This window comes from Gymnodraco acuticeps, unplaced genomic scaffold (assembly GCF_902827175.1).
Source record: "Gymnodraco acuticeps unplaced genomic scaffold, fGymAcu1.1, whole genome shotgun sequence".
Lineage (NCBI taxonomy): Eukaryota > Metazoa > Chordata > Actinopteri > Perciformes > Bathydraconidae > Gymnodraco > Gymnodraco acuticeps.
In genome coordinates, this window is record NW_022990938.1 from 1,731,950 (window position 1) to 1,755,073 (window position 23,124).

General features: G+C 40.7%; 3 protein-coding genes across 5 annotated transcripts; 1 reads left to right on the forward strand and 2 right to left on the reverse strand.

Moving 5' to 3' along the window:
• Positions 1–604: 604 nt before the first annotated feature.
• Positions 605–10,423, reverse strand: tmem209 (transmembrane protein 209). Its single transcript, XM_034234235.1, has 15 exons — positions 10,358–10,423; positions 9,670–9,826; positions 9,483–9,541; positions 9,179–9,310; positions 8,854–9,083; positions 8,526–8,730; positions 7,995–8,170; positions 7,806–7,877; positions 7,370–7,466; positions 4,855–4,980; positions 4,571–4,668; positions 3,762–3,876; positions 3,512–3,609; positions 2,453–2,526; positions 605–1,339 (listed from the first exon to the last, which is right to left on the reverse strand). The coding sequence occupies exons 2-15, from the start codon at positions 9,807–9,809 to the stop codon at positions 1,285–1,287; spliced, it is 1,677 nt and encodes a 558-aa protein (XP_034090126.1). The 5' UTR covers positions 9,810–9,826; positions 10,358–10,423; the 3' UTR covers positions 605–1,284.
• Positions 10,424–10,869: 446 nt separating this feature from the next.
• Positions 10,870–18,391, reverse strand: prdm4 (PR domain containing 4). Of its 3 annotated transcripts, none has more exons than XM_034234250.1 (12): positions 18,325–18,391; positions 17,805–18,009; positions 15,873–15,988; positions 15,379–15,567; positions 14,359–15,096; positions 13,888–14,037; positions 13,411–13,529; positions 13,227–13,312; positions 12,900–13,027; positions 12,288–12,812; positions 11,956–12,124; positions 11,474–11,837 (listed from the first exon to the last, which is right to left on the reverse strand). In XM_034234250.1, the coding sequence occupies exons 3-12, from the start codon at positions 15,985–15,987 to the stop codon at positions 11,474–11,476; spliced, it is 2,583 nt and encodes an 860-aa protein (XP_034090141.1). In that variant the 5' UTR covers position 15,988; positions 17,805–18,009; positions 18,325–18,391. The 3 variants fall into 3 exon arrangements, with proteins under 3 accessions (XP_034090142.1, XP_034090141.1, XP_034090140.1); XM_034234249.1 differs by having other exon boundaries at positions 17,946–18,009; positions 18,325–18,377; XM_034234251.1 differs by lacking the exons at positions 17,805–18,009; positions 18,325–18,391 and having other exon boundaries at positions 10,870–11,837; positions 15,873–15,987.
• Positions 18,392–19,624: 1,233 nt separating this feature from the next.
• On the forward strand, positions 19,625–20,404 carry LOC117558249 (achaete-scute homolog 4). Its single transcript, XM_034234295.1, has 2 exons — positions 19,625–19,763; positions 19,840–20,404. Exon 2 carries the CDS (start codon positions 19,866–19,868, stop codon positions 20,385–20,387), a length of 522 nt encoding a protein of 173 aa, XP_034090186.1. The 5' UTR covers positions 19,625–19,763; positions 19,840–19,865; the 3' UTR covers positions 20,388–20,404.
• Positions 20,405–23,124: the final 2,720 nt, after the last annotated feature.

Consider the following 23,124-nt stretch of genomic DNA (forward strand, 5'->3'; position numbering starts at 1 on the left):
AATCTACTGTGCGAATTGCATTATGGGAAACGGCGTTTGTCATAAAGGAGGACGACATTAAACTACAAAACAAACCGATTTATGCAATATAGGGCTTTATGCTCACAGGACAAACACATTAAACATTCTACACGGTTTCATACAAACAAGAAGTCTGAATTATGTGCTTAACTCTCAATTTCCCATATGATTAAATATACCATGATGCACTTAATGTTTACATTTTAAACGAATTTCCTTGCAAGTGTGTCCCCAACATTATTTTAATGTTACTTGAAACTGTCAATCAGCATGTTCTCCAGCATCAAGTGTGTCACTGCAGCACGAGCTACTGCATCACATTACAGTGCTTGTGCGGTTGATATGGAGTATGTCATGTGAAAATGCAACCAGGAGTAAGGTCAAATCTTAATAAATGAACTACATTGCCACCAAGTGGTTGATTTTGATAGTAGAAAATACATGTAATTAGGTAGAGGAAAATGAACACTTTTTGTTTTCAATATCACATGTCTCATCTGAAGTCAAATGACATTATAGAAAAATAATCAACCATGTGAAGGTTTGAAAATCAACACATTAAACACTTTTGAGAAAGCTGTTATATTCAGAAAAAAAGGGCTTTGGTAGTTCAAAGGCTTTTTATTTGTTCATCTAATATCAAAATAATTACCAGTAGCTTTGTGTTGCATTGCATCCCAATACTATGGGAAGCTTTGGAAAACAGAATATTACAAACTTAAAAATTGTGTTTATTGCTTCCAAATGCAAGGTGACTTCAAGCATGTCAGGAGCGTCTCTACTAAAGCAATCATTCAACTCTAGGGACATAAAAATAATACTAGTTGCAAAAGATTTATCACAGCTGAAGTAACAAAAGTCAATTCCACACATACTGTATTTACATTCAAGCTAAATGGGTCTGGTCTCAATGTGTCACCAGATAAATCAGAGGTGTATTATTTACAAGGCTGCCATGCTGGTACATTCTCAAAATACAAAAACCTTACCATGTTATAAAAAAACCTCTGCAGCGTTTCCTAAGCACACTTTGGCGCAACATAAAGGTGTCCTTAAAATGACAATACAGAATCTTACACTAAAATTGAGAAAACTTCCAAAAATATGGATTTATCGTCTGTCCAGGTGAAGTGCTGCTTTTCCGATGTGCTGCTGAACGGGCAGTCCTTTAATTGAGGCGGTATTCCAACCAGTGTAGCCACACAGCATTGTAGGGGGGGGAAATCCACCTGTAGCTCCTTGTTTCTTGGAAATGATGACGCATTAGTTTTCGAATAGCCACAAGATGTTCACACCAGAGAGGCCGAGATTTACCCTCCTGCAAGAAATATGAAAAAGGAATTATTTTACAGACGAGCAGGGTCAAACCATTTAATATCAAAATGCAATCTGTGCCTGGGTGTTTGGCATTTTTGTTGAAGGCAAGGCAAGTTTATTTATATAGCACCTTTCAACACAAGGCAATTCAAAGTGCTTTACAAAAAACGAAAGACATTAAGAAAAGGGCATTTAAAATCAGTCATTAAAAAGAAAAGATAATAAAATAACCATTAAAAGAAAAAATACATGGATAAAAGTTACAGTGCAGTTTAAGATGTAAATAGTTCAATTAAAAGCAGCGACAAAAAGAAAAGTCTTCAGCCTGGATTTAAAAGTAGTCAGAGTTGCAGCGGACCTGCAGGTTTCTGGGAGTTTGTTCCAGATATTTGGAGCATAATAACTGAACGCTGCTTTACCATGTTTAGTTCTGACTCTGGGGACAGAAAGCTGACCAGTCCCTGAAGACCTGAGAGATCTGGATGGTTCATAATTTAGCAGGAGGTCAGAAATGTATTTTGGGCCTAAACCATTCAGTGCTTTATAAACCAGCAGCAGTATTTTGAAATCTATTCTTTGACACACAGGAAGCCAGTGTAAAGACTTCAGAACAGGAGTGATGTGATCCACTTTCTTAGTGTTAGTGAGGACTCGAGCAGCGGCGTTCTGAATCAGCTGCAGCTTCCTAATAGATTTTTAGTGAGACCTGTGAAGACACCATTGCAGTAGTCGAGTCTACTGAAGATAAAAGCATGGACACGTTTTTCCAAATCCTGCTGTGACATTAGTCTTTTAATCCTAGATATATTCTTTAGGTGATAGTAGGCTGATTTAGTAACTGTTTTAATGTGACTGTTGAAACTCAGGTCAGAGTCCATGACTACACCTAGATTTCTGGCTTTATCTGTTGTTTTGAACATTGCACACTGAAGCTCAGCGCTAACTTTTATACATTCTGCCTTGGCTCCAAAAACCATTACCTCAGTTTTATCTGTGTTTAATTGGAGAAAGTTCTGACACATCCAGTCATTGATTTGTTCAATGCACTTACTCAGTGTTTGAATTGGAGCATAGTTGAAAATGAATCAATGACAGCAGCATTAGATGTACTCACCCCAGCATCCCTGACTCCTTAGTCTTGATGACGTAGAGGAACATGAGGATTGTGTGGAACAGGTTGTTCCTGCCCTGAAATAGAAATCAAGATGGGTTTATTTAAATCGCACTTAGGTGTGGAACACTTCCTGATTTGTTCATGAATGCGTGTTTGTTAGAAAACCCTTGAGTTTCCCGGTTTTTCTCAAGGGTATTTGTCACATAGGTGAATAACAGGTTCTATAAATGACCTAGATACAAAGCTCTCTGTGTTGTATCACTGTATAACAAGAACAAATTCATAAGAGTCTTTCACCAACTTTAATTTAAGAGATTAACACGGTTTGATGAGGTTAGACCCCGGTTTACAAGCAAACAATCAAATGGACAAGAAATATCAAATTGTTCCAAACAGTTATTATTTAGTTTTATCCTTGGCCAGAAATCATCAAATGATAACCTTTGATCTCAACCAGAAAACCCTCTAAAAACTACAACATTCAAAAGCTTACAGAACACAAACAAACCAGATTGATCTGATCTTTAATGTGTTCGGAATAGGGTTTATACCAATTAAAAACCAAAGACTTAGAATAAGATAAAGATGTTTTCTATCTGTGATGCAATAGAAAAAAATGTTTCTTAAAAAAGGTTAAGGTGGTGAATCCATAATGTTTTGTGCCATTTTAAAAGTGTTAAGCCTATTTAGATGATAATAAGATTAACAATGTAAATCACAATTATCATGGCCCTGGAAAATCATGACAACACATGTTCCCATCATCGCATGCCTTGAAAATATTCTCTTACTGGTGGAAATGTGTGCTACTTTCCGTCTCCCCGTTATTTGTATGTACTTTGCATTTATTATTCCACTTTTATGATCCATTGGCAAGTTCAATCCTTAAGGGAGTGAGTAAAGATGGTTCGATCTTCCACCTTAGTGAGATATATAAAAAGAAATAAGCACTGAAATCTCTTGGGATTTGATTTGAAGTCAGTAAGGGGAAAATAGGAGCGCATCCAGTTTATATAAAAGCCTGAATAAAAAGAAAGCACAGTTTGTCTTTGCTGTCACCTTGGGTAGACTGTAGACGTGTCCCTGGTAGATGAGCTGGTAGTGAGGGGGGGTGGTGCTGCTTTGGTGGATGCAGAAAAGGCTCTCCTTGGTAACATCTAAGAGACATAACACAGAAAGATGAAACAGCATAACGAAGTGATCCAAAGCCAATATTCTTCCTTTCTGTTGGGCCAGTGTGTGTGTGTGTGTGTGCGTGCGTGCGTGCGTGCGTGCGTGCGTGCGTGCGTGTGTGTGTGTGTGTGCTCACCAGGTTTATCGGGGGTGTGGCTGAAGTGCTGCGAGGTAAAAGTCTTCCCGTCTGGGTACTTTGGGTGGGGGGGCAGTCTGGAGTCCAAGTATGTGCAACACATATGCATGAGGACCTAAAGAGACAGAAGGAGTATTAAGCAGAGGAATTTGGAGATGAACCCCACACTGAGGAGGAAAGCCCCCCACTGTGTCACTGTATTGAGTTCTCAGCACAGATCCTGCAGTTAGAAGTCTAAAGGAAGGCCATGTCCACTTGTAATTACATATTATTAAGCACTCTGTAAACTGTATGACTTTAAGTTGCAATGCTATCTACTCCCAGCCTGAGGAGGCGGCTCTCTGGTATTTGTCTTTAAAATAAAAATTGATACAAATTTGAGATGCACCTATCTTTTTTTCCAAATTTCAAAAGTCTTGCCTGTCGATTTCTATGTTCCTAATAATTGTAATTGACAGCCTACACACATCTTTGGGAATTTTCTTAAATATGAAAAACAGAGAAACATTTGAGAACATTTTAACGGTGTCTGTACACTTATTTTAGAGAGTCAAATATTCATTATATATTCTTTGAAATCTATTTCTTTTATTTTTTTTAATGAACTCGCTAAGGGGGTCTGAAAAGTTGATGATTTAGTAAGAACAATGCCAATGGGTTAGTTGCTTAACAGATAACTTGACATTTCTTCTGAAACTGTGATAATCCAAGTCGCTAGATGCACTTTACTGATACTTTAAAGACCAAATGAATAGACACATCACGGAATATCTGATCTATAAACTAGCTAAGTGTGTGTGTTGACTCACAGCGCAGTCCGTGGGGAGGTCCGTGTCCCACTTCCTGTTCTTCAGATCTCCGCCACCATTCCAGCGAAAGGAGCTCATGCAGCCGCTGTGGGCCAGCTCTGACAGGACAGATACAAAAAAAACATAAGGAATAACAAATGTGTTCCACTTTCACTCATCATACCACCATCAAATCCTTTTCATTGAGTTTTTCCCCTCTCCTCACTTAAACACGTACTTGCACACACATCATTGCATAAACGTCAGAGACACACACACATTATGTAAAGTGTTGTTGAGCGTACCCTTCACACGGTCCACGAGGTATTCCTGGTTGGGAGTGATGTCCAGATACTGAACAATAGAGTTCATGGTGGGGATGGAGGAGGCTTTCATCACCGCTGCCTGCTTTAAACTGCTAATGCTGGCCTCTGGTGGAGGAGACAGAGCAAAGTAGTGGCATCAAAATGATAGCTACTTATTTTCTACATTTCAGGACATTTTCTGTATTAACTGGTATGGTGTATAAACTAGGGATGTTAAGATTCACCGATTCGCATCGGCGTAAACGTTCAAGATGCGAGTGCACCGGTTGAAAGAGTGCACATCGGCTAGTTTGGGTTGAACTCGCGATGCATCCATTGTAGCGTCTTTGCATCGGTAAAAAAACGATTCATTCCTATAATATCCTCTCATCCTGTCAGCACTCCGCAGAGACGACCTTTGATCTTTGCTTCGCACTACGGAGGCCGAGAGTCTCAGTTATCAACACACATGGAAGTCGAGGAGAAAGAGAAACACAGCGCACCGAAAAATACCTACAAATCAAACGTTTGGCAACACTTCGGATTTTTCAAGAAAGACGGACAACTTGAAAAATCGCTCGCAAATTGTAAACGATGCCGTGCCGCTTTAAAGGACACAAGTAGTACGAGGAACTTAGCGACGCACATAAAGAGGCGACGTGGGGTCTGCGGCTGAAAAGAGAAACCTGAAAGTTAGATATATGAGTTCAATCACTCAGTGAGGTGTTCTGTCAGAGAGTGGTGTTTAGTTTACAGCAGCCTGTGACGGCCAATAATAGTTTAAATGTCTTCCTTACAATTGTAATTGTTTGTGAAAGGTTATTTGTATTCTTTATTCATATAGAAACCACTGCTTTCTGGTGAGTTAGCCTCTGAATGAGTGTTACGCACATCAGGCTGGCAGCTGTATGGGCATTGCACTATGGTAGCTGTTATTTGCACATTGTTAATCCTGGGCAATGCATCCTTAAATAGTTTAACTGTGAGGTGTTATAACATTGTAGTGTACTCTGGAGACAGAGAACACTACTACAAAGGACTTGTGAACAGGCCTGTTTGTGAAACGTCCAAGTGTTTTTTTTTTAAGGTAAAAAATAAACAGCATGATGGGATGCGCAGTACTAGTAGAGGGAACCAAATATGTAACGCACTTTTGTTAAAGGAGACATGTCATGGCCATTTCCACTGATCATAATTCCATTGTTGAGGTCTACTAGAATAGATTTATATTGTTCAATTTTCCAAACTCACATTGGTTTCTCACAGCATCTCTGTAAACTGCGTGTATTCACTGAATTTCACTCTCTGCCTTTAACGGCTCGTTGTAGCTCCAATAGCTCCAGCCCCCACCCTCCCTGTGAGCACAGTGTGATTGGTCGGGACGTTGTGAATCGTGCTGAGCTCCGTGGAGGTGTTGTTTCCTTGTTGAGCGATACACAGCGAAACACAGCCAAACTCATCCTGAGCACACACAAAGTCACAGCCGAAGTAAAAACAATAAGTGTGGCTTGATATTGAGTAAGAAAAAGGTTGATAAACGCTGTGAGAATGGGTCTGCAGAGAGAATGGGTCTGCAGAGAGAATGGGTCTGCAGAGAGAATTTCGCCGCGATCCCAACTGTCTGTTCTCAGCCTGCAGCCAGGGAGGAGAAATCAGCAGAGCTGCCTGCACTGAGTGTGTGTGTGAGGAAGTCCGTGGATTGGTTAATTTGTACCAATCAGCCTGGTCATAGCTCTGGGCGTGGCTACTGAGTGTTCAGACGTCACAATGTCCATGAAGAACATGAGAAATCTCCAACGAGGCGTTTTGGGGAGGTCTTTTCTGTGTTAAAGTTTTACTCGCTACAGGGTGTACTTTGAGAGTTTTTGACTCTGCAGACCGTTTACATGCATACAAACCTTCATCACACACAAGGGGACGGGTAATAACCGGAAAAGCATGACATGTCTCCTTTAATTTATGATTTGTGGCATATAAGGAATAAAACCAAATCCTCTGTCGTACCATATTGAATTGTATCATTATTTTGCATTGTGTTGAATCGCATCGTATCGCCCCGAATCGCATAATGTTGAATCAAATCGTATCGAACTGTATCGCAACAGGGGTGAATCGTATCGCATCGCCTGGTGTTTCAAATGTATCGTTAATGTATAGTATCGTTGGCAACGTATCGAGATGCGCATCGCATCGGACTCGGTGATGGAGATGCACATCCCTAGTATAAACATTTCTTTAACAAACTTCTCTCTTGCTGCACATTTCACTTATCCCTGCTGGTATATAGAAATAAATATGAAAAGATAAGCTCTGTTGCTTCAAAAAACATTTTCCTACAATCAAACGTTGCATGTTGAAATCAAATATTGAAATGCAGTTTATTTTTACGTTAAGTATTTCGTATGTTGCTTTGTTGGACTTTCATTGCCAAATATATGCTACAACTTTTGTGCATCTGACAATAAAGCATTTGAACCTTGACTTATATAAATATGATATAATGGCTATGGTTTACCTCCTATCTGCAGCTCAGGGCAGCCCATCCTCCTGAGCTGGCTGTTGACGGAGTCGATTTCCTTCACCAGGGGGACCAAGATGGTGTCACTGATCCACTGCAGAGACACATATTAAGGTTCATTTCCTTTTTTGTAAAGCTTTGTGTAATTGAAAAGGAATGATGCACAATTTACATTGAAGTTGCAATGTTGGGTACAAAATAAAATAGAAAGTACATTATCATACTTGTGGAAAAATACGTTTTTTATAAAGAGATGAAATTACAAATGGTATAATAATATATATGACACCTTTCAGATATATCTAGTATTTCTAACGTAGTTTCCTACACAATCAATGTGGAAGGTTTGTCACAGATTTTTCTTTTATATGGAATAAATGTTTTTCATTAATAACGTTTTTTTTGTGTTAGGTGAATATGTATGAACACTCACATTTCGAAGCTTGGCAGTCCAGCTATCAATGCGGTCCACTACAGGGCGACTGGTTGTGATTCTGGCCCACACCTGAATAACAGGAGGGGGAAATATATAATGTCAATCATGCATTCAACTAAGACACCGACTAACTCATCCATATACATTTTCTTTACAACGGTACACCAACACCGCTTATTCACAGACCTCCTCTGCAGCCTGTTTGGAGCCCAGGTCCGTCTCGTCCTTGCTGGCAGACGGAGCCAGAGAGCGGCAGGCCGGCTGGTACAGGAACTTCCTCAGGCTCTGGGCGTAGTCTCCCACGGAGCGGTTGTAGTTCCAAAATGTTGGGCTGTGGCTCGGAGACACAGCCTCTGGACTCCCTATTGAGAGCATCAATGTTCATTCTGTGGTTATAAATATTGTCACGTATCTCCACAATAACGGAGATTGAGATAATTCTTTACAAAAACCTTGAAAAAACAAACTCTTAGTCTAGATCTGCTGTTTATACTAGCAGTGACATTTGTACAACCTTAGGTCACATCAAGGTTTTTTTACTTTTTCAAATGACAGAACTATCTGAAAGAGGTGTGTTGTTTTAAAAAAAATAAAAATACTTCCTCATCAGCAGCCAAACCATTTTAATTGTACAATGTAGCATTCATATTTTTTTCTTACCCATCCACCACTGTTAAAGACGGTAATACAATGTAAACATTTGTTTTCCAACTGTACCTAGCTGGCTGCGGTGACTCCTCTCCCCCTCTGTTCGGAGGAACCTCTCCAGGCTTTTCAAATCCTCCATGTAGTCCTCCTTGCTTCCAGGGGAGTTAAACACTGAGGGGGACGTGCGGTATCGGGCTCTCAGACTGGAGCCTTCTGCTGGTCCGATGCTGCTGGCGTAGGGAGAGGAGCCAGGGGAGGGACTGTAGTTCAACACCTGAGAAAGGAAGGACATAATGTGCTCAATGTGAAGAGGAGAAACACAGAAGGAGTCATTAAATACATTGACCCACCACAACCCCACAGGCTAGGATAGATAACAGTGATGTAAGGGACGTACCTTTCCAAAGGCAACTGAGGGGGAAAAGGCCCCCCCTGCACTGTTTGGGGTGGATGGGCTGCCGAGCGGAGGGCTGTACCCGGGTACACAGCTCGGGGAGAACTTGGGGCTGGTAGTGGCCGGTCTTGAGGGGCTGAAACTCAGAACACTTTGGCCCTGCAGCGGAGACGACTGGGCCGGGGCTGGGGTCTCCTTTTTTTCAGGCTTTTGGGGCGGAGAGGCAAGAATACCTAGGAGGGGAGAGACAACAAGCAGCATACTTAGAACTACATTTCTTTACTTACATCTAATAAGAAATGTTGCAGGTAAAAAAACAGAGGCTCACTTGTGTTTCTCAGACCCAGGAGTTTATGCTGCTCAGGGGATACAGCAATGGAGGAGGGAGCCATGGTGTATTTGAAATATTTCCAGAAGTCAAATAGAGCATTAAGGCTAAACAGAGAGGCGAGCGCCAGTTCTGCAAACAAGGAAAGAAGATTAACACATTTTTGACAGGATCTTCCAGAACATATTATAAACATGTCTGTCCGTTAGAGTCAATTTCAGATTTTCTTTTTTAATATCATTTAGATGAAGGCTTTTTGTCCATCAGACATCCATTAATAAATGAGTGAGCAGTGGGACCTCACCGATGTACCAGATAGGCCAGTAGGTGATGTTGTAGTATCGGCTCAGCAACTGTCCTGACCTAAAATATAGTAAAAACATATCATTATACTTTGCTCTGGACAGATGGAAGATGGTGGTTAGTAAATCAGTGCTTCATTACAAACAGTTGCTCATGTTTGCCGTAGATAACATTGCTGAACAACTTACATTTCAGTGTAAATCATGCCAGCTAGAGATACGTTCAGCACGGCCCAGGCCAGGACCACCTGTCGAGCCTGCTCCTCCCTCCTCATCCTCAGCGCCCTGTCTATCATGCTGGGCATCCCGTCCTTCACTGGAGTCAACATGATCTGATCTGTTCAGGCTGAGGCAAGAAGCACAGAAAGACACTGTCAGACAAACAAGAAATCAGAATACATTTACTCGTCCCACAGAAGGGAAATGTACATTGTTACAGCAACGAGCCAAAGACAGCTTAATATTAATTAAGAAGCATGCATAAAATATTAATATAAATTACACAATTAACCAAATACACATCAAGTGCCAGTATTGTTTTGTCCAAGCTACATTCAAGGAGAGATCTTACAAGTTAGAAATAACTAATAACGTGTAGCTTGTGTTACAAATAAATCCATATCCTTTTGCAAATAAAACATAGTGGCACCAAACTGTGGCAACATGACACAAATGCTGGTAGTGCAGGACAGTTAGCAGACATGCTAGCTAAACGGTTAGCAAGTTAGCTAGCTTAAATATAAACACTGCGAATACGTGGGGGAATGTTTAGATTTTAGTGGACATTTAAAACACCGAAAACACATGTGTGCTTTACCGATACAATAAAACAACCAAAATACGAATAGATAATGCATGAAATATAGATAATTCATACCACGTTACAGTGAATGATAGCTGCACCGCTGCATGTTTTTGTATTTTAACCGGAAGCTACACTATGTACTTCCGGTCGGAACTTTATCCTTTTAAATAACTTTAATGTAAGTTTAAATGTTTTATACTATTACATAAGTCTCCAGGAACTGCAATATAATATTTAGAAGTAGTCAGAAACAAAAGGAAAAGGGCTATTTAGTTCCCTGACAGTTACAGATAGTACTGAAGATTGTTAGACACATTGAATTTGTTATAATACTTTTTTGATAGTGTTTAAAAATGTGTTTGTAGCACACTTAGCAAAGCAATCATATGTATTCATTTATGATAAATAGTCTGCTTTTAGTCAGAAAACATATCAAAGTAAGTTACTCAAACATACTGCCAAATGAGGGCATTATTGCTCAATGTTATCCAAATGGTATTTCATGCAATGAGGATGTGATGGAACATTCAGTGAAGTAGTTATTTATGCTTTCAACTTATGTAAATCAATCAACAACATAAAGCAGCGGTTATTGTCCATTTATTCAAACATAACGCAACAGATAGGATGGAGCTATAACATTTCATCATTTCCAACAGAAACAAAAAGGAATATGAATTTAATGCCCAGCTTCACGTTTCCAAGAGTCTTACTTTCATTCACACATTGACATTTTTACTTAAATAAAAAGAAATACAAAATCATGATTTTTAAATAAATAGAGTAAAGTACAGTCCAGTTAGCAATAACATATCAGGTCTAAAATGCAAGAATATGGCATCAGAAGTTTGAATTGACATTATTATGCAACTACAAATAAACATCAGCCATTCATCCCATGTTATCGAGTGAGTCAAAAGAAACTCATATTACACAGGTCTGAGGTAATGAAGAGAAAGGAGAGCTTTGTAGAAATATAGTCAGATGTTTATCAGTTCTCTTATAATATGGCAAATATTATTTTAGCAGCACTGATAAGCTTGTGAGACTTGATATATATTGATGTACAATGTGGTAATTGCAATGCAGTGAATATGGGACAATGTAACTGACATTTGGCAAAAACTGGAGGTAAACATCAGTTTTCTAGTAAATTATATAAATAAAATCTCAAAAGGCACAGTGTGGTCAATGAGGGGGTGACAGGGACTTCTCAGAGTTATATCCTCCAACGTCTAAACCACAGTCCTCATTGCTGGCTGAGTCTGCTCCTCTTCCCCTACCATCATCTTCCTCCTCTTCTTCCTCTTCCTCTTCCTCCTCCTCCTCATCTTCTTCCTCCTCTAATTCCTGCTCCTTCCGCGACGCTCTCTCAGTCTTGGGCCCTTTGCATATTTTGAGGTGACGGGTAAGGTGGTATTTGGTGAGGAAAGCTTTGTGGCATTTCTCGCAGACAAAGTCTCGTCGGCCCTCGTGAGAGTTCATGTGCTTCTTCAGGTGGTTGTTCTTGAGGAAATGTTTGTTACACTTTGGGCACTGTATCCGGCGCTCACTGCGGGGGAAAAGGACAAAAAACACACATTATATAACCTAAATAACCTTATTTGCTAAATATCTCCATCTGTTTAGTTCTACAGCTTTGTATAAAGTACAATAAATAAGTAACGTACTGTGTATGAGAGAACATGTGTTGTTTCAGGTCATGTTTCCTGATGAATGCTCGCTCACAGAGGTCACACTTGAATTTCTCTGCAACGGTATGGATGAGCATGTGCGACGCCACATGGGATTTCTGGGTGAACAACTTCTCGCAAACAGTGCATCTGTAGTTCTTCTGACCTGTTATTGACAAAAAGAAAAAGCCATATTATGATCATTTTCCAGTTCATATTTGTATTTAGTGTCTCTACTATGACATGTTTCCATGATTTAATGTTCAAAAAGTTAAAGAAAAATATGTCATATATCATAATATGGCCCCTTTAATGAACCGTGTACACACCTGTGTGAATCTTGAGGTGCTGCCTGAGGTTGCTGGGATCGCTGAAGGCCTTACTGCAGTAATCACACTTGTGAGGTTTCATGCCCACGTGCCCCATGAAGTGCACGTTGAGCCTGGTGGATGTGATGAAAGCCCGGGAACACATGCTGCACTTGAATTTCTTCTCCCGAACATGACCCTGACCTTTTCCTCTGGGTGTTACATTGTTAGAGTTTCTATCACTGCTGCCTTTGCTGCTGCTGTGTAATTGTCCTGCAGCGTGGGCATGGCAGGGCCATGGGGAGGAGGAGGAGCTTGAGGTCCCATTGGCCGTCTTCTCTTCCTGGTGTTGTTGCTGTTGCTCTTGCTGCTGCTGCTGCAGCTGCTGTTGCTGAGAGTGGTCCTGCTGCGCTGGGCTGTGGCTGTGTGGAGGCTGGTTATGGCTGTGGTTGCTGTTATGGCTGCCAAGGTGAGACTTGAGCTCGGAGAAGGAGGAGCACTCTTTGCCACATTGGCAGATCTGGCCCTCTGGCACTTGAGGAACACCTGTGGAGACACAAAAGATGGTTTAACGGTCAACATCAAGCAGTGGATAACCGGCATTATAACATTTAAAATCATCTGTCATCTCACCCATCAGCCTGCAGTAGTCTCTGCTGTAGTAGAAAAGCAGCTCCTGGTCCGGGTGGATCTCTGTGGTTGTACAGAAGAACAGTTTACCGTTGGCAGAGTAAGCCACCAGGTTCTGCTCCTCACGGCTCCTAAACACACACACATAAACACCGCATGTTTATTTACATATTGGCGAAATTGCATTGCAAACGTTGATCACGAGCGCTGACAATGTCGCATTTCTCTTTATTGGGTTTGCCTTTATTATAACAGGACAATTACAGTTCATTGTGGCAAAAATGTCAATCAAAATTCTGGTTGCATTGAAATACATATTTTACTCTTTACCTTGCTTTGCGAACAAACATCATCCAGTTGCACTCGTTCTCGTCCGTTGTCACGATGTAGAATTCCAGCACATTGTTGTGGTACATCTGAAACAAAGAGACGGGTTTATCACTTAATATAGTTTTGCAGTGATTGTGACTGGAAAACCCACAGTCCAATACAAAAAAAAAGCTACCGCACTGACCTTCCATATTTGTGGCATGTCCTTTTCTGGCCAATCAGAGAGATCCACGTTGCTACAGTGCTGGCCCGCCATTGGTCCAAAGCAGGTCCTTGGAGGAATGACGTCCCGTGCAAAAACTCCTAAAAAAGGGGGCACATTATGTCAGCAAGCTAATTCATAGTCTACCAAAAGCTTTGTCTACCTATGCATTAGCTTTTTCTATATGAAAAATAATTTCCGTATATAAAAACTTCTTATAAATGTAGTTATTTTATTTTGTAAATCACATAGATGACAGTGTTAACAAAAATACCAAAAAAATTACAAGAAAAAGACAATAAAATAAATACCACAAAATGTGAAACTACTCCCAGAAAGTGCCCTTATTATTACATTAGTGTGCATAGAATCAGGTATGATGATCTTTAAAAAGTCTATCAATCTGTTCCACGGATAATAATGAACTAGCAGATATATAAATGGTCACAATGCCCTTACCGAGCGGTTCGTCAGCCACTGAGATGCGCAGGCACAGCGGGCGCGGCAGAGAGAGGCGTGCCCGGCTTTGGATCGGAGCGTCTGGGATGAAGGTGACCGGGCCGTGTTCTGGGCAGTCTGAGGTATACGAGCGCTCACACAGCGTGCACCCTGGGAGAAAATAACAACATATGAGTTAATATTGATACAAGTCCTTATACAGAGTCAAGTCCCTGCTTTGTGTACATCATGCTCTTTTTACTTTAAGTTTGAGACTGATTTCTACAATAACTGTTAAAAGAGTATTAGTGGAAACAAACATGGGAAAGTAAGAACACTTATAAGAGGGGTTAGGGAAAGAAAGGCAGGCTTCAATTTGGAGGAATAATATTTTTGTTCAGAGCTTCATAGCTTTTGTCAGACCTAGAAAACATGATTTTGAAATCCATTGATATTTTTAAGGTTTAAAAAATACACAAAATAAACACTCACAGATGGTGTAGGCAGTGACCATGTTCTCCTTGTTGGAGGTAGAGTCCTCCAGCTGCAGGGTGGAGTTGACCAGCACCAGGTTGTTTTCTGGCCCCAGGGACACCTCTGCAGTGATGGGGGACACGTTGACCGCCTCCATCCCCATCCCAGAGTGTCCGTGGAGCGACACCGGCTCCAGCTGGCCCTGGTTGAGCACCACACTGACTACGCCTGAGTTCAGTTCCCCATTTGTGTGGAGTCCTCCCGCTCCTCCTCCGGTGTTCCCCACTCGACCCCCCATGTGATCCGGCTCCATCACCACAGGTAGTTCGAGAACAGTGGGTCCATGGAGGGGCATAACCCCGCCGGACGAGTCCACCCCGGGCAGTCCCTCGTGCTGAGGTTGCCTCCCCCCTCCGAGCTGCTGCTGGGAGTCGGACACTGACACCACCCCGACTCCCTCCATGGAGGCCAGCTCCTCCCCCATCCGGTCAGGGGACATGGGGCTGCTGACACGCGACTCCATGGCCAATCCTGAAGAGTCCAGCTCATGAGGGCCGGGCTGGTGGAGGTCCCCCTGGCCGCTGACCTGTCTGGAGTCCATGGGCACCAGGCCCTGCTCCAGGGGGCCTCCGGGGCCACTGTAGTGATCCAGACCTGAGGGGTTGTTGCTGGACACAGACAGGGTCCCATCCATGTTGAGGCTGCTGGGATGAATGTACTGAGGGGGTGGACGGTCTGCCAGATAGGACAGGATACCTACAGCAGGAAAGAAAAAGGGAACGTGATTACTGTCACTTCATGCCCCTCTAATGAGGAACAGGAATAGCGTCAGTGTAAGACTGATTCTACCACGATGCAACAAAGAATGTCATTCCTGCCTGTCAATACACTGGCAATAAGAATGACTAATATCTAATAATACAACACTGTATATATTATAATATAAATAGCATATATTGTAGTAAAATGTGCAGATTTTTACTTTAATTTGTTATATTTATATACATATTTCATTCTATTATTCTAATATTACAGTACCTGGCAATATGTGTCGGAAGTAGCTGCTCTCCAGGTGGGGGTACGGAGGCGGAGGCAAAGAGTAGTTCCTCTCCGGCAGACCACACATCACTCCTCTGTCACTCAGCGGACCCATGGGGAGCATCAGCGAGAGGGCCGAGGGGAGGGATCCCAGGGAAGGACCCAGGCTGGGGATGGCCACTGGCATGCCTGAAATATAAAAAAAGAAATTAAAACAAGAATAATTTTAGCAAAGAAAAGAAAGAAATCAGTAGCCTGAGACTAGATCCTTAATATCTAATCCAACAAAGATTAATGCCCAATAACTATTTCATATAGTTTAAAAGTTGATGTTCCTCTATATCAAACATAACAAGTGACGAATATAATGCTTTGCCTCTCTTTAACTTCAATTTGGACAGTTGCTGATCACGTGATGCTTTGTCTTGTCACAGTAGGTCTTGCTATAGTGCGTTGTTTGAGCAAACATGCCTGGCTTGTCGCGTCATTCATACCTGGAGTGGGAATGGGGTTGTGTGTGGGGGAGGTGGGCAGACCCAGGTGGCTGGCACTCACTGAGGGCACACTGAGCTGGTCCATGCTCACAGGACTCAGGTTAATGTTGTTCATCCTGAAGAAACAACAGCAGAGTTACTCCAGAGACAGAGCAATAACAGACTGCTCCAGCCCCGCTGTCATAATGACAGATATAGCAAAACACTTTACAACACCTCACCTCTGGCTGGCAGATAAATCACTGCTCTATAGTTTTAGTTTCTCCCTCTCCATAACCATGAACAATGTGCACAAAATCTACCTTGAAAATCTGTAATTGATATACTATCCTACAGTATGTGTTTATATTACTGCAGTATATGTCTATATTTCAATTGCTGCACATTTTCCCAATTTGGGATCAATAAAGTATTTATCTATCCATCTATAGGACAGCAAGCTAAATACCATGCAAACAATGTGGGATATTGGCTGCTGTTTACACACTGTTAGCTATTAGAAACACTTAGATTAAGTCTATTTTGTCGGTCTTCATTGTTGATTTATTGAGCCCTTATGTAATTGTTAGCATGTAGAGCAGGGGTGCCCAACCAGTCGATCGCGATCGACCGGTCGATCGCGGGGAGATTCCCAGTCGATCGCGAGATGTGTCTAAAAATAGAACAACAATATTCAGTTTTATCGTTAACGTCCTATGCCATAATCTTCCTGTGCCAGAATAATGCACTTGAACGCATCAAAGCTTTGTGATTGGCCAGCGTGACCCCTGTGTCGGGGCGTGGCTGGTGGGCAGTGCACTAGTTCGCTGACATTGTCCGTGTCAACAGGAGTGACAGTCCGCACACACACAAGACCGCAATTATGGCAGAAGCAAAAAAGCCCAACATATATAATTTTCACTCCGAGTGGGAGGATGATTATTTGTGTATCTATTCCAATTCAAAGTCCATCTGTCTCATCTGCAATGCGAGCGTGGCTTTATCGAAGAAGGGTAATTTAGGAGCGGCATTTCAAAACAGTGCACAAACGCTACGAGACGGAATTCCCTCCTAATTCTGCCCTACGCTCCAAAAGGGGAGGGGCCTGAAAGGACAGCTAAATGCACAGCAGTCCATTTTCACCCGGCCCAACAACAAGAGCAAGGCTGCTACCATAGCATCTTATCGTGTCAGTCACGTTCTTGCAAAACACATGAAGTCTTTCAAAGACGGCGAAGTTGTGTAAGAAGCATTCCTGGAGGCTGCCGACGCGCTTTTGGGGGACAGTAAAAAATAACAGTAGCATTTCAACAGGTTTTTGATATAATAAAAACTCAAGTTAGATACCGTTATTAATCAGCTGTAAGTTTTAGTTTGTTTGAACTTATTCATTATAATTATTGTACAAAATGGTATAAGAATGCAAACTTAAATTGATTATAGTCCATTATCAATTCAGGTTAAGAAACTAGTGTTGCTTGCATCCTATTTTAAAAGGCATTTCTTTTTATACTCTACTAAAATGCAACAAAAAAAGGGTTTGATTCTATTAATTTGGTCTTTTTTATTGCACTTTGGCAGCAGATTCCTGTGTAGCTTCAGATCTGAGTTGTCTTATTAGTAAGCCTAACTAATTAACTGCTAACTGCTAACTAACTACTACTTTTGTAGCAACACTATTTTGATATAATGGCAAAGAAAGAGTTCAGAGTATTTTCTTTTTTTCTGTGTCATATGTGGCAGCACTGTTCAATGTTTCTTGAAAACATCACCCACTGTAGTATGTGACGTGTGAATAAACTCCAACTCTGTATCAACAACATTGTTGTGTAACTTCAGTTAAATACTTGTATGTGTGTAGATTAGAAAGAGGTAAGATAAAGCATCTGCAGTATTTTATGAAGTATTAATTGTACAAAGGTCAGTTTTATTCAAGTAGAAGTGTGTATTTACCTGGTAGTAATGGCTACGCCTCTCTATTTGGACTGGTAGATCTCGGCAGACTGGCAACTTTAAAAGTAGCTCTCGGTTCAAAAAAGGTTGGGCACCCCTGATGTAGAGACACACATAGTTAATACACGTAAGCAACGTTACCTGAATTCAACAACTGTCCATCATCAACCATGTACTGCTGAATGGTGCTTTTATTCGTCTCTCCCTGTGAAATAAAACACCTGGTATAACAACAACATTACCTGAAACGACACACAATTCACACTTCTTATAGATATTCCTTTCAAGCAGCTAAAATTAAAGATAGAATAACATTTAAGCGACATTTTTGCAAGTACCTTCAACCAGTGTTGTTACAATGCTAACATTAGCCTTGCTAATTTATATCTACATAGATCGTCAAAACTAAGAATTATCATGCGTTTTAGCTGCAGAAATAGCTGTTACCACCGAATGTGAAGCTCCATTGCAAATATATGTCTTATATGAAAAGGAGTGCGACTTGAAAATAAAAACATACCAGCACAATAGTTCCCTGCACGGGGCCATGACAGTATTCTGCTTCTAGTGCGCATGCGCAGCTGTAAGAGTGAATGTGTGTTGTGCTGATCTCAGGTCAGATTTTCGGTCCTCCACTCTCCCGATTCACGAAAAGCGGCGGATCGTCAGGTGGCTTTATTGTATGGAAGACAATTGTTGCCAATGTGATGGGAAAAACAAATATGTATGTCATTATTCCAAACTTTTCATATATAATTAATGACTTAAAGGTGGGGTAGGTAAGTTTCAGAAACCGGCTCGAGTGCACTAAAATGTGAAAGTACACAGCCGAAAAGAATCCGCACCTTCCTTCAGACTTCCTTACAGAGCACCTCCTCCAACACACATGAACGCGCAATGCACGTCCAATTACGGCACGCCCAATGAGGGCACGAGATACATTTGTGCGTGCACGAGATGGAAGGCTGACAGACAGGGCGGCAATCCAATCTGTTTAGCCGGGCCGGCTAAAATGATTGGTCGTGCTTTTTACAGTACTACGGCTTCCACAGATGAAATTTTTTTATGGATTTTTTGTCAAAGCACTTAAGATATTCATTGCTATCGGGATGTTAAGAGCATTCCATGGAATATAACAAAAAGTGTATCTCGAGCCGGTTTCGGAAACTTACCTACCCCACCTTTATGTGACAACATTATAACTTAGTAAGAGTTTCATTACTTCAACGAACGAATACTGTCATTATTATTACTGGGATCTTTTTATATATAATCAAAATTGATATAACAAATACAAATATTACTTTTTGTGTTTTGTTTAAAACTTTGTTCGTACTGTTTTAAAAATTAAAAATAAACAGCGGGCGAATTTATCATAGATATGGGTGTGAATACAAATCTTACCCCCAAAAGGTCCTTTTCAATTATGCTAATAAAGCCTCAAACAATCTCGATTTCAGTTTATATGCAATCTTGAAAGGTGAATGGTCAAATCATTTTAATTTCAAAAACTCATCGTTTGAAATATATTAATTATTAGGTGTTATGTTACCTTTTACAATTATAGTCCAAGAGTAAACTGGCTTGAATGATCATATTTGTACACAGCAAATAAAAAGTATTTATATGTTGCCTACATTTGCAAGACATTTACAATGAAAAAGTCAGCAGTGTACATTTCCATGATGAGTTGCTTCACAGTGTGAACGGAAGGAAGAAAGGTTATATAAACAGTTTTATCTTGATGAGAAAACCACTCTGCATCTCCGCCCCGGATCACACCCACCATGCCTCCAGGCTCCAGCCTCAAAAGCCAAACCAACAAGATGACACACAGACTGAACATTTACCCGATGAAGAAGTGCCCACTTATAGAAGATCACAACTTAGATATTTAATCACAATAAAAAGAAAACTCTTGCTGAAAACATGAGATTACTTTGAGGAGACTCTGGCAGGGTAAGTTGCATTGATGGCACACAGTTTATTTCATATTCAACCGCTATGTACTTTAATTTTTCCATTTTTCTATTAGAAAGATGTCTCACATGTAAGGATATAATGGAGCATACTCCATTCATCCCTCCACTGGCTCTCCACGGCTTCTCTATGGAAAACAGTGGAGCACACTACAAGGATGCACTTCGGCTGCGACTGCCCCTCCACCTGGACGCATATCTGGACCCAGTGCACGGCCAGAGGTTACCCTACAGACGGCTAACTTATTTCCCTTTCCACGTCCCCTTTGGTGTGTGTGATTATTCCTTTGAACCTGCTTTTATCCGGAAAAGGAACGAAAGGGAGCGGCACCGAGTGCGCTGCGTAAACGAAGGTTACGCACGGCTCAGAGAGCATCTGCCGCAGGAGTTTGAGGACAAGCGGCTCAGCAAAGTGGAGACCCTGCGTGCTGCTATTGACTATATCAAACACCTGCAGAGCCAGCTTGACTTAAACGTGTCCGGGATGGAGATGCCACTCGTTGGAAACGCGCGTACTCGTGCGTCGCTGCCGCAGAGGACAGAGTGCAACAGTGGTGGAGAATCCAAAACTGGCCTCAACGACAGTGAGGAAATTGTTTACTGATATTAAGTGTATCTCTTTCTGTGATCTGCTGTACATTATTTACATTTTGGAGAAAGTAAAACATGCCAAATGGAAACAATTCACTATCTGATTGTATTCAGTCTGCATTAATCAACATCGTTTGTTTACATTTGGGGGGGTTCAGGACAAACAACCATGAAAAAAAGCTGTTGATTTCAGATTAAAATATCCTTGATTCATTTTAAACTTGTATTATTCGGTTATTGGAAAAAAAAGAAAAAATCTTATCTTGACCATACTTTATAAATTGAATGAGGTAAATTTAGCAAAAAACATAGAACAAAACATTACACGAGAATATTATGCATAAGAATTCAAAAATAAATGTAAAAAGAAGAATTATGCCTTTTTTGTGGTACATTTGACAGGTTGAGCATGTCATCTCAATACTTTACATATTACGTTTCCTTAATTTGTGTGGGCTAACCAAATATTTGTTTTATCATTGTATTGAATACAGGAAAAACAATATAAATAACAAACCTATATCAAGACATGACAGTATAACCTACAAATAAAAGGGAAAAAGGGAATCAAATAAGACAATAGACAAAATACAATTACTATAAATGGATCACATTTATAGTGTCTAGTACTGATTGAGATTGTAATATAAATATGTTACCCAACAGAAGAAAAAATGCTATCAGGCTTTAAATAACTAGTAGGCTCAACTGGTCCCTGAAGCACAGAAACGACACCTCAAACTAAGTATTCCTTAAGTGCTCTTCAAAGTCCACCTACTGTACGGACGGCACCGTATATCTCAGGAAGCTTCTCCCCCTAATAGCTTAAAGAATGCATTTCTCAGGCAGCCATGTTTGTGTGTTTATACTTCCCACCTCCGCTGACCTGCACGGAAACAGCTCACAATTTCAGATTTTCAGAAAAACCCAAACCACAAATTGGGGGGGGGAAAGTAAACATGATATTGTATACAAGTAGAAGGAGTTTGGAGAGACCAGCAGAGTGCCGTGCAAGTGAACCGTGTTGCTGCTGAAGAAAGGCATTGCTTTCCACGAAGGTGTGACATAACAAAGGTGTTGGGCTGTGCAGTTTGTGAATTAGACCCAATAATTATCCAAGTGCTGGTACCCGGGCTGGATGGTTCAGTGGCATTCTGAAGATAGGGAACATGGAGCTACTTAAATGAAAGCCTCGGCTATAATGGATGTTTTCTCTCCGGAAGCTCACGCGCTGATTTTAATCTCATTCCTGCACATATTCCTTACAGGCATTGCTCCACTTTACTGGAAGGTATAGTTGCGAATGCATGAATCTGATTTAGTACAAAAGCCAGAAGAAAAGATGATATGTTTCGGTAATGGATAAGGATCATATCAACTGATTTATGTTATCATCTTGGTGAATCTATTTATGCCACAATAACCTTGTAGTCTTAACACATACAACACATTACAGACTGCATACTTACTCTGATATCTTGGAGTCAACACACATAGACAATATCTTTTACATTATACCTTACATTAAGGATATGAAGCATAAAATATGAAAATGTAGTCAAAAGAAAAAGTAGAATCATGAGCAAAACATTTGACAATGGCCCCTGGGACCAGTCATTTGTTTAGCCTCTTTTTGTTGTTGTTTTGTGACTTTAAAGTCATTTTCTGTCTTTCTGTCCTTTTAAGTCTATTGGTAGTTTTTTAAAAAGGTGTTTTGCATGTCTATTTTGTCATTATTTTTGGACTCTTTATAGTTGCCTAAGGTCTATTTTTTGTAGTTTTTTTCCTTTTCATAATTGTTGAGTCTTGTTGTGGTCTCTTTGCAGCTGTTCTGCATCTCTGTGTTGTTGGATATGTATCTTATTGGTCATTTGAGTTTATCCCTCGTTGGTACATGCATCTTTGACTTACATATTATAGGTGAAGGCCAGTTGGGCCCCTGACACTTTGGATTCCTGCTCCGGTTAAAAAATCCATCCACGGGTGGAATAATCAACCAAGATGGAGGAGGGAATGGATTATTGAAATGGGGGAAATACATATCTAAAATAACATGATCAGAGGACTCCTGTGTGTGTGACAGATTAGAGTTCTTTGATAAGCCTGCTAGTGTTGCCTTCTGTGTTTAAGGCTGCAGATTAGTGCTGTGCAGGAGAGAAAATACCTGCTAACATGCACGATGACTTAGATAGATAACGTTTATCAGTTCAATAAGATCAGTGCGGGACCACCGGGTAAGGTTTCTGCAACGTGTCGAGACACAGAGCCCACATTCAGAGACGGAAACGGAACAAATGCGAGTAACAGGACACACAGTGATGCGGGGAAAATATGTTGATGCACTTTAGCTTAAACAATTTCTCAGCTGAATTTTATTACACTGTAAATGCTCATTTACTATCAAGGCTGACAAATGTCCACCATTTGGGATTATTAAAAAAGAAGATATTTTACAACCCTCCATTTTCAGTAGATACCTGTATAAGTGGTTGAAGCAAGTGTTGCATAATGTTGTTTACATTGCATTTGTGGGAAAATAATGTATTTATGAGCTACACTAGTAAACAACATTGCAATTATATTAGCAAGAAAATGTACTTAAAGTGTCAAAAGTAATGGTACTCACACAGAATGCTCACTATCAGTGTCATGTATTGCATTATTGGATCATTGTTGCAGATACATTAAGATGTAAGCAGTACTTGAAGGTTAAACTTCTTTATATACCTTTTGGTAGTTCCATCTTTAGA